Raw genomic sequence first — 18,427 nt, forward strand, 5'->3', positions numbered from 1 at the left:
CAGTTCGGATCGCATTGTTTCCTTCTAGGAAGCAGGTCTCAATCCCTGCTGTTGATTAGACTGTTCCTGAAGTCCCTTCTGAGTTGCACCATGGTGAGGTTTCTCCCCATGTGTCCTTTAACCTGGCAGTTCTTCCACAGTTAGTCTGGAAGCAGTGATCACAGCAAGGTGGAACCCAAGCAAAGCAATGTGGTCCCGTGTCCTTTCTCTGCTGGCCTGGTCCTTTGGTGCTAAGCTGGCAGGTCTCGTGCTCTCGGATTCCTTCGTGTTGTAACCTCTGCTTCTGCAGACGGTGCATCCTCCAGCGGCCGGCACACAGCGTCAGGCTGGGCAGGCTCCTGGGTTGGGCTGTGGGGCAGATCTGTTGCACTCTGGTACACATCAAGAAAATATTAATAAAAATGCTTAATGATTCTTTGGTCTGGAAGAGAGGATCCAGAGTTCAAGGGAGAGGGATCTGGGATTTAGTCTTCCCAACTGCCTCCGTGGCTGCTGAGGACTGTGGCGCTGCGGGTGGCTGTGTGCAGGTAGCTCTGCCAAGGCCCAGCTGGAAAGCTACCGGGCGGTGGGATGGAGGGACCCTGTGTGGTGAGGCCTGTGAGTGACCCCGGAGGCAGAGGCGTTAGAAGTGAGTCAGGAACTGATGGAAATACGGAGTGGTGGTGCTGCTGCGGGGCGGGGGGGGCGCGGGCTGGGCACACTCAGTCTGGGCGGGCAATAGGTCTGGCATGGCTGGGAAACAGGGCTTGCTCCTTGGAGCATGAAGAGTCTGCCAGTGGCATGTGTCACTTGGTTGCCAATCTCCAAAGCGTAATAACATCTAGTAATAAATGTAAATGTTTGTGTTCAACTGTGTAAGGTTTGGAGATGTACCATTTTCTTAAAAAGGAGGAGGGTTAATAATAAGGAGGTGGTTAATAATAACTTTAGTAGTTTATACTGTGTGCATTTGAGACTGGAGAGGAAGAAGGAGAGAAGCACCCATGCAGTGCTTCTTGCCATTTTATTAAATAAAGGGCCAAAGCCTGCTGGTTGCTTGTACCCGTACCTGGTTTTTGCAGTGTGGATACAATAGTGATAGAGTCAGAATACAGTGCTGTCAGCCAAAAGTAACACTACTTCCTATGTGCTGCGTTTATCAGAAGCTAGCATTCAGGCCAGCCCAATGTCCCTTCTATCAACTTAATCAAGAAAAGGTGACTCAGGTTACACACTGGTTGAGACCTTTCACTGTATTTTTGGAAAGACTTAACAGCTAAGTGTTACAGTTAACGGTTAACTCCATTATCGTTTCCATACGAGGTGTCTGGATAGGTGCATTGCCTGCCACAAAAAATTATCCTTGTTAAAGTTAACAAGGAAAATTTAATAACAGAGGAGTTTTTCCGATAGCAAAGTTGTGAAGAAACTGCGAAAGTAACTTCAAAATAGTTGACAAACACCACACTTCACAAATATGTAATTTCTCTATGTAAATTACAATTTTAATTTTGCAAAATGTCTGTTGAGTCGAGTTGCCTTTCTTCTGGAGCTGTAAGCAAAGCGTTCAGAGGCTTTTCGGCACCAACACAGCAACCTGACGGTAAGCTGAGGGTGAGGAGAAGGCATTGCATTGTGCGTGCCATTGACTGTCCCTGATGATTGCTCAGATGTCTGAGGCAGAAGAGCACTAGGCAAACAGGCCGTCCTGGACAGAATTATTTTGTTGGAGAGTCTGCAGGCCCTCTCAGTGTTAGGGCTGGGGTGACACTGTTCCGTGGGCTTAACTGACTGCTCTGGAGCTAACGTTGTCTACTGTTACGCTAAGAACATTATTTTTCTAGAGATCTCTACTTAAGGTTGTGCTTGTAAGGCTTCAGACATCTATTTCGCGATTAGAAGTTGGAAAATATTCATCATGTTGCAGGACAAAGTGCATACTAGTCTGGAAACTGATTTTTTTTCTTAAATGGTTGTTCCAGCTGAGGTTGCATACAGCTTAGTAAAAGATCAGAACATGCAGTTTGTCGTGTTCATTTAGAGGGGACAAGACGTGCACAATGTTCGGAAATGATGCCTCTTAATTTTCTTTTCAATAAGGACGTTATGGTGGTTTTCTTTTATATTTAAAAGGCAGGATTAGTCTATCTGTTCTGAATTTCATTATAGATAGCAATTAGTGGTGGATGTAAAGTTGGCTGCTTCTGCATTTGTTGAATGACTCTCCATTTTCATTATTTTCATATATCCTGAAGTCTTTGAGAACTATTTTTACAATGTGTGAAATAGAGATACTTCTTGCAAATATCTGCATGATGGCATCTGAATATCTTCCTTTTTTGTACACTGCTATTCATTTTTTTTCTGACAAGCAGAGCTTCTAGTGCTGACACTAGTTGGAAAATTGCATCAGCTTACGAAGACTCATAGCTGTTAATATCTGAAAGCAACGTGAAGTCCTAACCTTGCTAGGATAAGCACAGACTATTAACTGTTACTCCATTATGTAGCCTGATAACTCATACATGAACTATACTGTGCTTTTCACAGCACTTTTTGAATTAAAGATTTCAATTGATAGGTACAACTTTTTCTATGATTAATTTTTGTCACTTGTTAGACATGTATTTCTGCTCTGAAACTAATTTTAACTTCTGCCATAAAGCCATTTCCTGACAGTTTCTGGCCATAGGGTACTTGAAGTAAAGGGACTCTATCAGGGAGTGGAGTGACAGGATAAGGGGGAAGGGTTTGAAACTGGAAGAGGGGGGATTGAGATGAGATGTGAGGCAGAAATTGTTTGCTGTGAGGGGGGTGAGCCCCTGGCCCAGGTTGCCCAGAGAAGCTGTGGCTGCCCCATCCCTGGAGGGGTTCAAGGCCAGGTTGGCCGGGGCTTGGAGCAACCTGGGCTGGTGGGAGGTGTCCCTGCCCAGGGCAGGGGGTGCCACTGGGTGGGCTTTAATGTCCCTTCCAACCCAAACCATTCTGTGATTCTATAAGTTATTTTATGAAGTTAACTTTCAACATGCATTTCTGAGATCGAGTTATTCTGAAGTCTTTCTTGCATTTACCCATTTTAAGTAGGTATAATAGCTCAAACAAATTTAACCAGTAGTCTTGTAAAGAAACAATTTGTCCAAAAATGCTTTTAAAGTAGTGTCCTTTGTTCTGCAAGTGTGAGCTGTGGTCTTCTTCCGCTCGTAGATTCCAACAACGGCAGGATCGTCATGACTCCCTAATCATCAGTACCACAAAAGCTAGATAGCTCAGATTTAAAAAAGATTTTTTCACTATAAAACGAGCCATTGTCTGTTGTGTAGCTTGCACCTTGCCCTCTTCCCTCCACCAGCCTGGGTTGGGGTGATAGTAGAATATAGAAGAGAACACTATTTCTGTCTTGCTATATAACCAGTTGTGGTCTGTGTACTGCTTTGTGGGTGAATTGGGAGTGACGAGCTTTTAAGGATGGCTCGCAGGAAGAAGTTACTTGATATTTGGGTCACGTCCTAGACGTAAGCGGTGCCGCAAAATGATGCGAAGAGTTCAAGGGGTAACTGGCACCTGGGTTGTAAAGGTAAAGGAGTAGTTCTGGAGTGAACAAGGATTTACCCCCTTAAGTGGTTATATCTGTTGTCATGGTCTTAACTGTGGAGCTTTAAAAATAGATGCGGAGTTGCAAAAATGATTTAAGTGATTAGAAAGGTGGCATTCCTGTGGAGTTTGGAGGGCAAGATCACGAGTTTAGAAGAGAGACAAATGTATTAGACATTACATAAAGTAGAGATTATTTGAAGTCCTGGCTTGGTGTAGTGTGATTTGGAAATGCCTGGATTTTGGTGGTTTGAGGAGGTGGATGATTAGAAAATACTGTTTGTGCTACGGGCATGACTTGTATATTTGAGACGGTAGAAGAGAGAGAACTGTGGAGGAGGTAACTTGTGTGGGGAGAGGCGACAAGATGTCTTTTTTCCAGGCTCTCTTAGCATCCTTAGCACAGCTGCCAGGTGGTTTTGTTAGGGAGACCTAGTTGAACTGTGTTGTAAATCAATTAAGGAGTTAAAGTTAATGCCTAAGAGTTCATAATCATGAATATATTGCTACACTGCTGCACTTAGAAGAATCATAAATGTATTTGGAGCGGACAGTTGTGGTGCGAGGCAAAGCTTAGAGGAGTACAGAGGGGCTGGTAGTGTCAAAGATGATTGAGAGTACCAACGAGAGTTGTCCTCAGCTGTATGCAGGTAAAGGTTGTGAGAAGATATACTGAGTCGTCTTTTTTTGGCCATTGGATGTGGGTGCTATTTTGGGGAAAATGAGGAAAGGAGGCATAAATAGCACAACTTAAACTGGGAGGAAAAACTGACCTAAGAGTGTTTGTGGCAGCGTTAGGAAAAAAAAAAAAGGAATATTATTTCCTTGCCTATATTTGGTGTTTTTAGCATCACGTTAATCTTTGCTTTTATGTATTTCTTCATGTCTCCCCTTATTTACTGCAACGCAGAGGAAACCAAATCTCCAAGTACGCTTTTATGTGCTTAGTCTAAGTGTGGGTTTTTTGTGTTTTAATAAAATAGATGTTGTTTGATCTGGCTGAGCGAGGTGGGTTTGTGTAGGTGCCTTCGTAACGTTAGTAGTCTCTCTGTTGATCTTTGCCTTAGTATTTAAGAGACAGGAAGAGATTTCTGCCAAGTTCACCAAGAGCTGCACTTAAAAGGAATGCTTCCTCTGGAGAAGGGGCAGCTCGCGGGGAGGCATAAATCGTCACAGACGTGAGACATTACAGCAAAAAGGGTGAGATGAACTGTTCTTCACCAGCTCCAAAGAACTTTGAACAAGAACTTAGATCAGAATTTATGAAGTTAAGAGATTAGCAAACGCTTTCAATAGTGAGTGTGACTGAAGACTAAAACAAATTTCAGGAGCTTGCAGTTTCCCTTGGATGTGCTTTTTTGAGTACAGCCATACAAAATTCTGCCTGGAACAGTTTTGGTTTGACAAATCCTCAAGGCCTTTGTTGGTTTTGTCTTCTCTGAGTTAAACCATGTACTATTCGCAAAGTTCTGAAACTTGCGTACTGCGTGATCCATTTAATGTATTGATTTTTTTTTTAAATATAATTTTATGTATTGACCTGGCCAAGAAATTCTCATCTTTGCATCAGATTTTTCTGCATAAAAGTGGTGATTGGTGGTAATTGTTATTTTTGGTTTGTTTCTTTTCTGAGTCCTGGAGCACATATTCCAGTTTTTCTTAGGACAGAAATGAGATTTATGCCAGAAGGCTACCTCACTTATTTAACTTTTGAAAATACTTGTCAAGTATTACAAGAATTACTACAATCTGATGGATGTTTTCTTAGCCTACTTTGGAGTGTTCTAAACTCTATTGATATGAATTACTTGCAAAATAACTTATTGTCATTTCCACTTTTAAGTACGTAGCACAAGCGTGTGTTGAATGATCTGGCGTCTTGCATTATTGGTGATTTTACGATCTCTAGCTAGAAGTCAGTGTAAATTGCTGATAAGGCTCCTTTTTCTTTGCATTTCTCCAATCGCTTTCTGAACCCAAGCGTACGAGCTATGGCCATCTGCATGATCCTCTAACAGGGGGTTCAACAGGGTGGGCTTTCTGTCTGCTTTAGTTTTGTGTTGGCTTTTTGGTTTTGAACCTGTTACAGCTTAGTTTAATTTGATGCTTTCAGGCTCTTGCTCTGAGAGAGTCACTGCATTGCCATCCTATATGCCGCTCATGATTTCATAGTTATATTCCTGCTCTTTTTCCCTCCAAACTCTGTGTATTATCGATGAAGAATAATAATAAGGTATTTAGCTATTTTTATGTGGAAACACTTCTGTACCCTCTTCCTGTGCATTATTTTGCTTCTTACGGACACTGAATATCTTCAGCGCCAGAGTCTGTCTGCAGTTTCCGAATTGATTCCTGCTGCCTCCAGATCCCTGGTGATGGTGAGCTCATCTTGAGGTTCATTCTGGCTTTTGACAAGGACGGTCTGCCCCGTCCTCATTTACCAGTGCTGTTTTGGTTATAGAGTCATAGAATCACAGACTGGTTTGGGTTGGAAGGGACCTTAAAGCCCACCCGGTGCCACCCCCTGCCCTGGGCAGGGACACCTCCCACCAGCCCAGGTTGCTCCAAGCCCCGGCCAACCTGGCCTTGAACCCCTCCAGGGATGGGGCAGCCACAGCTTCTCTGGGCAACCTGGGCCAGGGGCTCACCCCCCTCACACCAAACAATTTCTGCCTCACATCTCACCTAAATCCCCCCTCTTCCAGTTTCAAACCCTTCCCCCTCGTCCCGTGGCTCTCCTCCCTGCTCCAGAGTCCCTCCCCAGCTTTCCTGGAGCCCCTTTAGGGACTGGAAGGGGCTGGAAGGTCTCCGCGGAGCCTTCTCTTCTCCAGGCTGAACCCCCCCAGCTCTCTCAGCCTGTCCTCCCAGCAGAGGGGCTCCAGCCCTCCCAGCATCTCCGGGGCCTCCTCTGGCCCCGCTCCAACAGCTCCGTGTCCTTCTGCTGTCGGTGCCCCAGCGCTGGAGGCAGCACTGCAGGGGGGTCTCCCCCGAGTGGAGCAGAGGGGCAGAATCCCCCCCTCGCCCTGCTGCCCACGCTGCTGGGGATGCAGCCCAGGCTGTGGGGGGTTTCTGGGCTGCCAGCGCACGGTGCCGGGGCGTATGGAGCTTCTCCCCCACCGACACCCCCAAGTTCATCTCCTCAGGGCTGTTCTCAGTCCGGCTGGGAAAAGAGCTTTCAGGTGTAAAACATTAAGTGGAGGACTGAGGTGTTTACCCATTGTCTTCAGATATGAAGAACATGTATATGTTGTAAGTGCTGTGGCCAGTTCCAGACAGCCTTTTCATGTTTTTCTTCTGAGCCAATGAGGTAACACTAGCAGAGTGCTAGACTTGGTTTAATTTTTGTAGACAAACAAAACATTTCTTTAATTCTACTCTCTCATTCTGTGGAGTTTTAAGTTAATGTTTGAGTCCATTAGTAACAGCTTCAGATAAAAACCAGAAGATTTTGAAAATACAAAATGAAACGAACCCGCTAATAAAATTGCATGTATTGTTGTCTGTTTGAGGACAGGCCAAGTTGTAGCTGAAGAACTTTGGACTCTTAGGATTTAAAAGCTGCTGTTTATTTTTGAGGTTGCTGTTTGCTCTGTTTTGCATGGACCTGGGCCATGAAGAGTTTTTAGTCTCTCTTCATTCTACTGAATGCTTTCTGAGAGCAAGCCAAGGTTATGTGCTGCTTAGTGACATCGTCCCCTGACTGCTTGGTTCTCCAGATACTTCACCATCAGGCAGCAGGGGGCTTGGCCCACAGACTGCAGCTGGGAGAATGTCCTTGTCCTGCGTGTTATCCGTGGACTGTAATTTAGTCCTTTATCACAATGCGGTTGTTCAGGCTCAAAGCCTTTAACTTGTCTCATTCTTCGGTTGTGTGCAGAATATGATAATGCTTCATTTTTGTTCTACAAGTGGGGACTTGCAGCATTAAATGATCTGAAGAACTGTAAAGAGTCTATGGCAGAAGTTTAGCAAGTATCAAATCTCTTTAGTGTGCACTAGCTATCCTGTCACCCTCCTCCTTGAAACAGATATACAAACTCTGTCATTTACAAAAGAAAACACTGGCGTTGCTTTTCAAATAATTCAGGGTGAATATGAAAGGATTGTGTGTCCTGTGTGACTGTTACAGTGGATTTCTCTGGAGAATTTTGTAGTCAACCCTGCCTGCCTCAGACGTGGTCTGGAGAAGCGGTGAAGGACAGTTATTTACAGAAATTGTCTATTTAATTCTTATGTCTGAATCTGGGGGTAAAAGCAATCAGCTGTCCTTCAGGTCTTAAAGGAGGAGTTAAACCCCAACAACCCCATGGCTGGCAAAAGTGCTCTTTCCTGGGGACGCTGGCATTTTTAGCTAACTTTCAAAAAAGCGCGTTTGCTCCAACGGGTGGTTTTTGTGGGGAGGGGAAGCTAATTCAGCCAGCAGGTTCTGTTACCTGTTGTGCGTATTTGAACTGGTGTCTCAGCAGCGAGCGATTCCTTCTGCCGTGCTGTGAAACCAGTGGAATTTAAAAAGGGCTTAGCGGATCCTCTCACTAGGACAACTGCTCTCTCGTGTTGCAGCCTTGCACTGAAGGGACGTTGTCTTTTTTGCTCCCAGTCCCCTGCAGAGCAAAAAGGTTTGTCGGATTCAGGCGAGGACCCCCAGGGAGAGGCTGAGCCCCCCCACCATGGTCTGGGTCACACAGAACCAGCTGGTGAGCGCGACTCTGAGCACCCTGCTCCCGCTGCGGCCTCAGTCAGTGCTGCCCTGAGTCCCGCTGCTGAAGCCCAGCTTCCTCCTATTCAACACGAACTGGCAGGGGTAAGTGTCAACCTACCACATACTTCTGCTGCTGAGGGGATTAAAGAAAAAATCCCTTCTACTAGGAGGAATCTGTTACTGTTAACTAGAGGTAGTGCCGCTCACGATCTCTCTGGTTCCATGATCTCAAGTGGTAGTCCCCTCTAAGCTGTTTATTCAATTAGTAGAAATTAAATTTGTTTGGGACTCACTCCTTAGTGGGTGTAATTACAGAAGACGCATCAAGTATTAATTTCAAAATTTAGGGTGTAAGCTGCGTGTTTGCTAAGGATGAGAGCTCTTCTAAACGAGTGAGGAAGTGGGTGTATATAGGAGGGATTTGCTTCCCGCAGCTCAGCCGAGGATTGTTTATTCCCTCTGAGCCATAACGCCGCAGCTTGACAAAGCGAGCAGCTAATGCTCTGTTTCCACTGGATAGAAACAGGCACTTGTCAGCCTAAACTGTAATGTACTTATCAGTTTAAAAGCAGCAAGAGAGATGCTAAAGCAGCATTTTGAATTTAGGTACTTGAAAAAAAAAAAATAAATCAGTAACTTGAGGTAGGAAAAGCTGTCAGCGCTGTTAATTTCAGTTTTTTATTACTGATGGTGCAGCAAAATATTTTTGGAAAGATCAAGCGACTAAATTGCTACCATACGGTGTTTCAGAGCAATTAGAAGTGTTCGTAATCTTTCTGGGTGGTGGACCGTGTTTTCGTGGTGCAGGTGAGTGTCACTGCTCATTGTGACACACGCTGGGCAGGTGCCCTTTGATAGATCTTTGCCTGTTAAGGGTGATCCACACAGTACCTGCACCCTTGACTTGCACTAGTGGGGTTTTTTTTGTTTGTTTTCTTTTCTTTTCAAGAATGGGCCATTTCAAGTGAACTCGGTGCCGAATGGATTGTCATAAGGTACAAATAACTGTAGGTTAAGCCCCTTTTGGTGTCCAGACTGTCAGGTGTTGCAGACCTGCTGCAGAAATTTTTCTATTTCTTTTTTTTTTTTTAAAGTTTAGAGTTTTCAAGGGTTAGTATTTTAAAATATAGCTGGTAAATGTAGTCACAGACTTTTATGTTGGTTTTCTAGCATTTGAAATTGCCAGTGTTACTAGAACGGGCCGAGAGAACTGTGTTAACCAGACCTTCAGGAAAACTGCAGCAAGCGGTTATTATCTCAGACCTGTTCTTAAAGGGCAGAAAATCTTGCCCTGGTTAAGCCAGGTCTGAAAGAAATTTAAGAACCAAAAACGCTGTTGGGGAATGTACACAGGAATTCCTGGTTGTACAAAACACATGTCTATGCATCTGTGAACTTTACTCCGTTTGCTTAAATTGATGGAGTAGTGCGGTGGTCAGTGTAGGCATGTAACTGGCCTTCGTATGCACTAGAAAGCATTCTTCAAGTTATCCCGGTTTCCTAGAGTAAAACTGTCTCTTACCTTGAAATATACAGGTTGATGCATCTTCAGAGTGCTTAATACTGGTTTGCCGGAGCAGAAGGCTTCATGTAATCTTCCCAGGATGTTGGGAAGGTAGATGAGTTAGGACTGAGCTCTGAAGAAGATACACTGTGTATTTCTTGTTTACTCGGTATTGTTTGTACATTATTGTGGTGTGGCCAGAGAGACGGCCTTTCGCAGGACTGATTTTCATGTCTGGACCTTCAGCTGCCTGACCCAAGCCAGCCTCCAGCAGTGAGTAGCTGTGCCAGCAGGACTCCGTTAAGTTTAAGAGGTTCTGGAAGAGCTTTTAAGCAACAGCCGTGGCAGTTCAATAATGCTTGTAAATGTGCAAGTGTCTGGATTGCAAACGTGCTGTACCATGCTCTGAACTCCTTTATGTAAGACTTTTTTGCATCTTAAATGTATTTTTCAAAGATAAACACTGTAAGTGTTCTCTTAGAGTTTTCACCTAGTTACCTCCTCACTTTTTTTGCTTTTCCTGACTTCTCCCTTGCCTTCCCTGTTTCTGCTCTTCATCGTGATTAAACAAAAACTGACAGATTTGTTAGGTTTGTTTAAGTTCTTCTCTGTTGGTTTGTTGTAACAACTGCATGAAGAAGTAATGGGTGTAAAGCAGCAGTGTTTGTACTTCAGTGTGGGATGGTTAATTGCTTTCATTTGCACTTTAAAAAAATAATCAGATGGTAGCCTTTAAAAAACGTAATTTGGTTAATTAGAAACAAGTCAGAATTGTAGGAGCCTCTATTTAGAAAGAATTGTAACTTTTCTGTAGCTGGATTTCTAAAAAGTGAGGGGAGAAGGGAATGAGTGAAAGGTGCCCTCTGCTCTTAAACGAGGAGTAAATAGTAGGTTGGATTCCGATGTTATTTTTTTAAAGTCTCTTCTGCTTCTTATTTCAAAGAACTGGCTGGAGAGCAGCTGAGTCACTTTGCAGGGTGAGATGGCCCTGGCTCTCCTTCCTGTTGTGTAGAACACTCGTGTGAAACGTCTGTTGCTGTAAAGCACAGGCTGAGTAGCCTGGAAAGAGAGGCCTGTCACGGGAAGGCTGGACTGCTGTTTATTATCACTAATTGTGATCCGATTTTTTTTTTTCCAGTCTGTCAAGTAAATGGTTTGTCATGCATATATTCCCCCCTCCCTTTTTTTTTTTGTCTAGTCTCCCCAGCTTCTCCTGAATAAGCAACACTGGTGAGCAACTTTTGGCTGCCGCATTAGCTTCCTTTATAGGATGACTTCATAAGAAAATGAAGCCGATGGTAATACAGTATGTCGGTGTGTGCCCGGCCCCGAGCCTCCTGCCTTGGACCTTCTGCCAGGTCTGAGCAGAGCTCTGGGCTCCGGACTCCTCGGTGGTCAGTGGTAGAGGCGGATTAGAGAGGAGAGAAAACATTTGACTTCTCACTGCAGGTTATTCCACATTGCTCGTCGTCTAGATGGGGTCTGGGGGAAACCAGGCTTCACTAGATCGTGTGCATGCAGCTTTATTTTCTTGACAGCTGTTCATCTAACAATGAAAGATTTGGGAATATTTTTCAAGATATGTAAGAGTGAATTGGTTGTTGGGGAAAGCAGCATTATAGTGAGAAAACTTGAGATTTATCCAAGGTTGAGAAGACCTGATAGAGTAATGGGGAGCGAATATTGACAGTGAGTTTTTTAATAAAAGCAAGGAAACAGGGTGGTGTGTGTCTTCTACTGGGTGCAGAGTATAAAAAAAATTCAAAAAAAACAGTTCTGTGTAGTGTTGGTAACTCTGGAATAACTCGTGCATATGCCCATTCATTTGAAAACAGAAAATGGCAGCTGAATATCTTAAATGCTCAGGTGGGAGTTTCAGTACTGAGGCAGATGTAAATGAGGTTGTTCTGTCTGTGTGTGCTTGGGGATCAACCTAAAGGATTATGACTTGTTTCTTCCCTGGCCCTTTAAATTCCTGAGTCTAAGAAAGCTTTAAGTCTGTTGTTGTGTTTCTCTGGTAGGAGTTATTTGCGAGGTCTGTCCCAGCTTCCCCAAGCAGTAGCTGCCAGTGTGAAATGAGTAAGGATGGGAGGCAGCATACCAAATGATCTAGATATTGAGATGCCTATGTAGGAAAAAATACATTTGAGAGAAAGGAAAGTCCTGTCTTACTTCTGGGCAGCATCGTCTTTGACTAGGGTTGGCAATATCAGTAACTGCTCTAAAGCTAGGCAAGAGCCCATGTGACAAGAGTTAAACCTCCTAAAACTCCTGGACTAGGAAGCATGGAAGTCAGAGGGAACAGATACTTAACTCTGCTTTGCCCTCAGTAGGTTCCAGAGTTGGTTTTGGATATTGATGCTCCTTGCCCACTAAACGTGGCGATGGTATATTTGGTTGTACTTGGCAGCCATTAATTAAACGACAATGATGTGATAATTTGAAGCTTGTGCTCTACAGGTTTGACTCTCATTTTGTCTGTGTTATCGAGCATTGAGAATACAGCCCATACTAGTAACAGCTTAAGAAGTTGTTGAGGTTCAGAGGGAAATAACTTGTTGATTTTTAAGGATTTTTGCACATGGAGAGCTGCAGTTCCATTCATGCAAATTTTTTGCCAAATCGTTTCCTTTTTGCTTTCAGGATTTTTGCGAAAAAATGAAACAAATTGCTGGTATATGTGACAACGCTTTCTGTGCAAAATGGAATTTTTTTTCTGACTTCAGATGTTCATGGCTGAAACAGATAGATGGCATGATGGTTTTCCACTTCAGCCTTATCCTTTGGGAAACTAGTGTATGTTGGCAAGGGAGATGCTTAAAAAGGTCGTCTTCCAGTACTGTGGAGTACTTGACCAATTATGTAGGAAGAGCATGGATCATCAAATACAGAATTAATGTGATTGGGCTGATAGATGTGTGTGTGGGGGGGTGTTTTCCAGGATCATAGAATTGTCTAGGTTGGAAGGGACCTTTCAGCTTGTCATCTCAAAGCATGTGGAGGGAAGGAAAGCTATCAGAAGTAGTCAACACGGATTCACCAAGGGGAAATGATGTCTGACTAATCTGATAGCCTTCTGTGATGGCATGACTGGATGGATAGATGAGGGAAGGGCAGTGGATGTTGTCCACCTTGACTTCAGCAAAGCTTTCGACACCGTCTCCCACAGCATCCTCATAGGGAAGCCGAGGAAGTGTGGGTTAGATGAACGGACAGTGGGGTGGATTGAAAACTGGTTGAAAGACAGAGCTCAGAGGGTCGTGATTAGGGGCCCAGAGTCTAGTTGGGGGTCAGTGACAAGTGGTGTTCCCCAGGGGTCAGTACTGGGTCCAGTCCTGTACAATACATTCATCAATGACCTGGATGAAGGGACAGAGTGCACCCTCAGCAAGTTCGCTGATGATACAAACCAGAAGGCTGTGCCACCATCCAGTGAGACCTGGACAGGCTGGAGAGCTGGGGCAGAGAGGAACCTCATGGAGTTCAACAAGGGCAAGTGTAGGGTGCTGCACCTGGGGAGGAATAACCCCCTGCCCCAGGACAGGCTGGGGCTGACCCACTGGAGAGCAGCTCTTGGGAAGAGACCTGGGAGTCCTGGGGGACAACAGGATGACCGTGAGGCAGCGATGGGCCCTTGTGGCCAAGAAGGCCAAGGGCATCCTGGGGGGCATCAAGAAGAGCGTGGGCAGCAGGTGGAGGGAGGTCATCCTCCCCCTCTGCTCTGCCCTGGGGAGGCCACACCTGCATCCTCCCCCTGTGCTCTGCCCTGGGGAGGCCACACGTGGAGCGCTGGGTCCAGTTCTGGGCTCCCCGGTTCCAGAAGGACAGGGAACTGCTGGAGAGGGGACAGCAAAGGGCTGCCAAGATGCTGAGGGGACTGGAACACCTCTCTGATGAGGAAAGGCTGAGGGATTTGTGTCTCTTCAGTCTGGAAAAAAGACGGCTGAGGGGGGATCTTATCAACGCTGATAAATACTGAAAGGGGGGGTGTCAGGAGGATGGGGCCAGGCCCTTCTCAGTGGTGCCCAGCAACAGGACAAGGGGTAACGGGCACAAACTTGACCATGGGAAGTTCCACCTCAACACGAGGAGGAACTTCTTTGCTGTGAGGGTGGCAGAGCCCTGGCACAGGCTGCCCAGAGAGGTGGTGGAGTCTCCGTCTCTGGAGACATTCCAACCCCGCCTGGACGCGTTCCTGTGCCACCTGCTGTGGGTGACCCTGCTGTGGCCGGGGGTTGGAGGAGATGATCTCCAGAGGTCCCTTCCAACCCCGATGTTCTGTGATTCAGATCATCAAGTCCAACCAGTAACCTCACACTGGTGAAAACCACCACTGACCCGTGTCCCTCAGCACCGCTTTCTGCTCGGCTTTTAAATCCCTCCAGGGATGGTGATTCCACCACTAACCTGGGCAGCCTGTTCCGATGCTTGATAATCCTTTCAGTGTAAAAATTTTTCCTAATATCTGATCTAAACCTCCCTTGGTGCAAGTTGAGGCCATTTCCTCTTGTCCTGTGAACCGTCCTATGCTAAAGGTCTCAAAAGTACTTGCTTAGGATGCTAGTGAAGAAGCTGTACTTTTCTATTAATGTTAAACACAGCAGAAAACCCCTTAAGTGTAATTGCATAGGCAAAATGCAGTGTAAATGGATTTTTATTGGCATTGAGCAAAGAACTGATAGTACAGTAGTATCTACATTCTAAATATATGCACTTCTTCTAAATACACAGCTCCTTCTAAAGGAGTTTCTGGTGTTCTTCTGTCCTTTGCAGCCTTAGCCAGTCCTGTTGTGTGTTGCCCAGTCCTTGTGTGCTGCCCGTGCCACATGCCAAAGTCCGACCAGTTGCGGTGGGGCAGGAGGAGCTCTGGGGCTGCAGGGGGCTGTGTCGGGGGCTGCTCTTCCCCCCGAGTCAGCTGGGCTCTGGAGGTCTCTGTGTCCTGGGGCGGGATGGAAGGGTAGCGCTGGACTGGGGAGAAAGGTCCAGTTTGTCAAGAGGTTCTGTAGTGAGATGGAGGTGCTAATGCTGTCCCGGGCACCTTGCGTAGTGAAAGGAATCCATCGTGTTTTGCAGGAAGAAGGGAAATTATAGCAGCTGAGGAACTGGCAGAGCAAGTAGGAGGAGAGAGACCTAGAAATCCTCAGAAAAGATGTGGAAAACTTCTCGTTCAAAAAATTTTTTTTGAATATTTTGATAGTTGGTGGCCTGTGATGCTTCCCGGTTTGTTCCTGGTACTGCGGAAGATGCTAGGAGGCTATCCATTGCTAATTCCTATCAAAATATCAAAGTACTGGTTTATAGAGCGTGGTTTGAAAGACATTCCTCCAATGATGTCCTTTTGTTGAAGGAACTGATGTCAGCTACATTGACTAGGAAAAGGGCTTTGGAGTGTACTCCCCAAAAAAATGTGTATGTTCATGAGTTTGGAACTTCCATGATATTTTTCAAATCAAACCAAATTTGAAAATGGTCATTTTCAGATTTTCAATACATAGAACATCGTAACTGTAATAATTGTCGCATAGTCCCTAAGGATGTTAGTGCTTGGATATGAATTTTCAGGTATCTTATTTGTAAATTAAATATTTTGAATTAATCTTATTTAATAGCATCTGGATGAAACTCAGTATGCCTACATCTAAGTCATAAAAATAATGCTTTGCCTTGAGCGTATGTCGTTGATGGTAAAGAAAAACATTCTCCAAACTGATGATTTAAACCATTTGGAAGTATCCAAAGAGGTTGAAACGTTCAATATGTGATTTTTGTTTTATCGCTGTCATCTGATTTCAGAGATCAGCAGATGGATCAAGTCCAGAAGACGGAGATGGTAAGAGATCTGATTGTAAGACTAGAAAGCGTGAGTGGATGTGTCGCCAGGATTTGGTGCATTTTCTCTAATTGCATTTTCCTGCAGAATCTGATCGAGAGGATGGGAGCTACTGTCCACCTGTAAAGCGTGAGAGAACTTCGTCCTTAACTCAGTTCCCTCCTTCTCAGTCAGGTAAATGTTACAGTATTATATATGACAGGTGGGTTTCCTTCTTATAGTCTTTTTTTTTTTTTTTCCCAGCCATGTCAGCAGTCTTACTGCTGTCGCTGTGCTTCGGTTTAAGGGCACAGCTGTGTGCACTGACTTTTCTTACGGTCTCTGTTAGCAAATCCAGTGAAGCCCAAAGGAGTTGATAGATACGTTTGTATCTGTAAGTTTATATATGTAGTTTCAGCTTTTAATCTTACGCTGTTAAATTGAAAAATTTACCAGAAGTCTTTTTGATGTGTTGTGATCAGGTTGCTTGACAGGTTTATATAAATGCAACCCTTTTCTTAGTTACTCTGCTGCCGGGCAGATCTTCCACGTCTCAGATCATCCTTAAGTCGTTCTTGTCCTTTCCTTTTCTCCCATCCCTTTCCACTTTAAGTGGAGAGGCTTCAGCGCGTTTCAGCAACATTCTCACCTGGCAAACGGAAGAGAGAACGACCGCTGCCCGTTCACGTGTACAGTCAAGGCAGCAAAATCGCTGGGAAGGCCGGGGTAAATTCTTGCAATTCACATAGGCCAGAATGGTCATGTTTGATATTTGTGTTCACCCACAGGATCGGTCTCTAAAACTTACGCCTTCTGTTTTCACAGACAATAAGAAGTTTAAATTTAGCTTTGGTTGAGAATTATTTTAGTTATGTCAGTGCTTGGGGCAGATTTGGAGACTGCGGTACTTCGTTCCATCATTGGAGTTGAAATAATGGAGATGAGAAAAACAGTGAAGGAGAGAACGTTAAAAAATATTCTTCTAACATACAGCGCATTCGGGAAGTGTGACGAAAAGATGAAAACCTAGTTATTTGCTTTTAATTTTAAAGAAATAAGAGACTGCGGAATTTAAAATGCAGCTGCTGATATTTTTCTGGCCGCGGTATTCTCATTTCATACCGCCAGTGCTCCTCGGGGGAGGAATCCCTGCTCCGTCAGACCCGGCGTGCAGCTCAGCGGGTTTCACGGTGCAGTCCTGTTAATTGAGTCCGGGCCGGGGGAAGTGTCGCTGCTGCCTGCTTGCCGGTCACTCTTAGTAAAGAACACTGTTTGTCCATAGCTTTGCTGTTAGGATAACGGAATGTGTGTAGTCTGCTAAGCGCTGCCTTATTTATTGGACCTTCTGTTCTTAGGCTCCCTGTAATCACTGACTTCTTGTCTGTAATGCTTTTATTTTTTGAGATTAGAATGCCTAAAGTCTCAAATTTTGGGTAACGCTAGTGTTTAAGAAGTGGAGGAAAACAACTTACTGTCTCTTTATGGCGAAACGATGGATGTTTCAGGGGTGTGCTTTCTCAGCAGCTACGTGGTGATGCGTTTTGGCTGGATGTGGTCATTTATTCCCTGTTTGACTCCCTCGTTCTCTTCTGATGCGTGGTGGTGTCAAGCAGTGACAATTTTGATTGGAATTGCAACTTCCATAAAGGCTTCTTTAAATGTTGCTGACGGTATTCGATGGCCTGAGTGTTCAGAAAATCTTTCACTTTCCAAACCTCTTACATTTTTTTGTGAGGTTATGTTTCTCTCAAGGTTCGGGAAATGTTGCTTATATGAAATGTGCATCGTGTTGAAGCTTATGGCAGGCCATAATGAAAAGAAAGTAGGTGGAATTAAAGGGAAGAAGCAAACATGAAAAAAAATAAATATCTAAAATGAAATACAAAAGGCAAGTGCTGCATCTTTTATTATGACAGTGTTGGAGATGAGTTTCCTTTCTCTTTTCAACATACTTAATCTTCTTTCCCAGGCTCATAAAATCTAAAAGAACAGATAAATATTGTCATACTTTACCTCATGCAAGATGATCTGTTGGAGACAAAAATCCCCAACGTGCTATTGTTGCCTTGTGACTCTTGATGCATCTACCTCCCGCTCTGATCGTCGTATTTAATAAACCGCGTTGTCTGCGGTTCTTCGTACAACACCATCAGTATTTACTGCTGAACAGGGCCTCGACCAAGCTCCGTATTACGCTTCTCTAGGTCCCAGCAGAGGGTGGAAAAGAAACACTGTCCTCCACCTGTTCCTTTCAAACACTTTTTGCTCTTGTTATGTTTCTGAAGTGTGACATCTGCAAATGCTCTGATGTACTCTCCTGTGTTTCTGTAAAATCTTTGTCCTTGCAGGATAGTTCAATCACCACAAGCTGCCCAGCTCGTAGTGCAAGCCGTGCTCTCACGCTGAGGCCTTTGGAGGAGCCCCGGCGTCAGCTTCCGCTGCTTAGCAGCCATTAGGCTCCTTTCTGCCCCCTCTGCACAGGTCTTTGAAATGTTATATGTATTATAATGATATTATACAGTCTAACATCGCTTTTAATTCCTAGCTCAGAAACAATTCAGACCGTGAGTCCTGTGTTTGCCTTCCCTCCAGAATTAATGAAACTTGTTTTCTCTCTTTCAGGAGAAACTAAGGGGCTTTTATGGACAATGACCTGTTTGCTTCTATGGCTGTAATACTGTTTTAGTTTAGAAGAAAGAAAAACCTAAAATAAACGAAACAAATTGTTAGATGATCTTTAAGGTCCCTTCCAACCCAAACCATTCTATGAAATTCCTAGAAAAATAATTCTCAATTTGCAGCCTTGATATGTCTGAAAACGGAGTTTATAATGAAAAACAACATA

The 18,427-nt window shown here is 44.4% G+C and overlaps 1 protein-coding gene across 2 annotated transcripts in view; it reads left to right on the forward strand.

The window, feature by feature from the left end:
- Positions 1-18,427, forward strand: part of RANBP3 (RAN binding protein 3) — a 52,073-nt gene that overhangs the window by 11,867 nt on the left and 21,779 nt on the right. The window contains exons 3-5 of one of the 2 annotated variants that reach the window (XM_063357996.1): positions 8,168-8,371; positions 15,567-15,603; positions 15,691-15,777. In XM_063357996.1, coding sequence (XP_063214066.1) covers positions 8,168-8,371; positions 15,567-15,603; positions 15,691-15,777 — 328 coding nt within the window. The remainder of the gene's footprint in view (positions 1-8,167; positions 8,372-15,566; positions 15,604-15,690; positions 15,778-18,427) is intronic. The other variant, XM_063357997.1, reaches the window with a different exon arrangement.

The sequence above is a fragment of the Chroicocephalus ridibundus genome, chromosome 22, assembly GCF_963924245.1.
Source record: "Chroicocephalus ridibundus chromosome 22, bChrRid1.1, whole genome shotgun sequence".
NCBI lineage: Eukaryota > Metazoa > Chordata > Aves > Charadriiformes > Laridae > Chroicocephalus > Chroicocephalus ridibundus.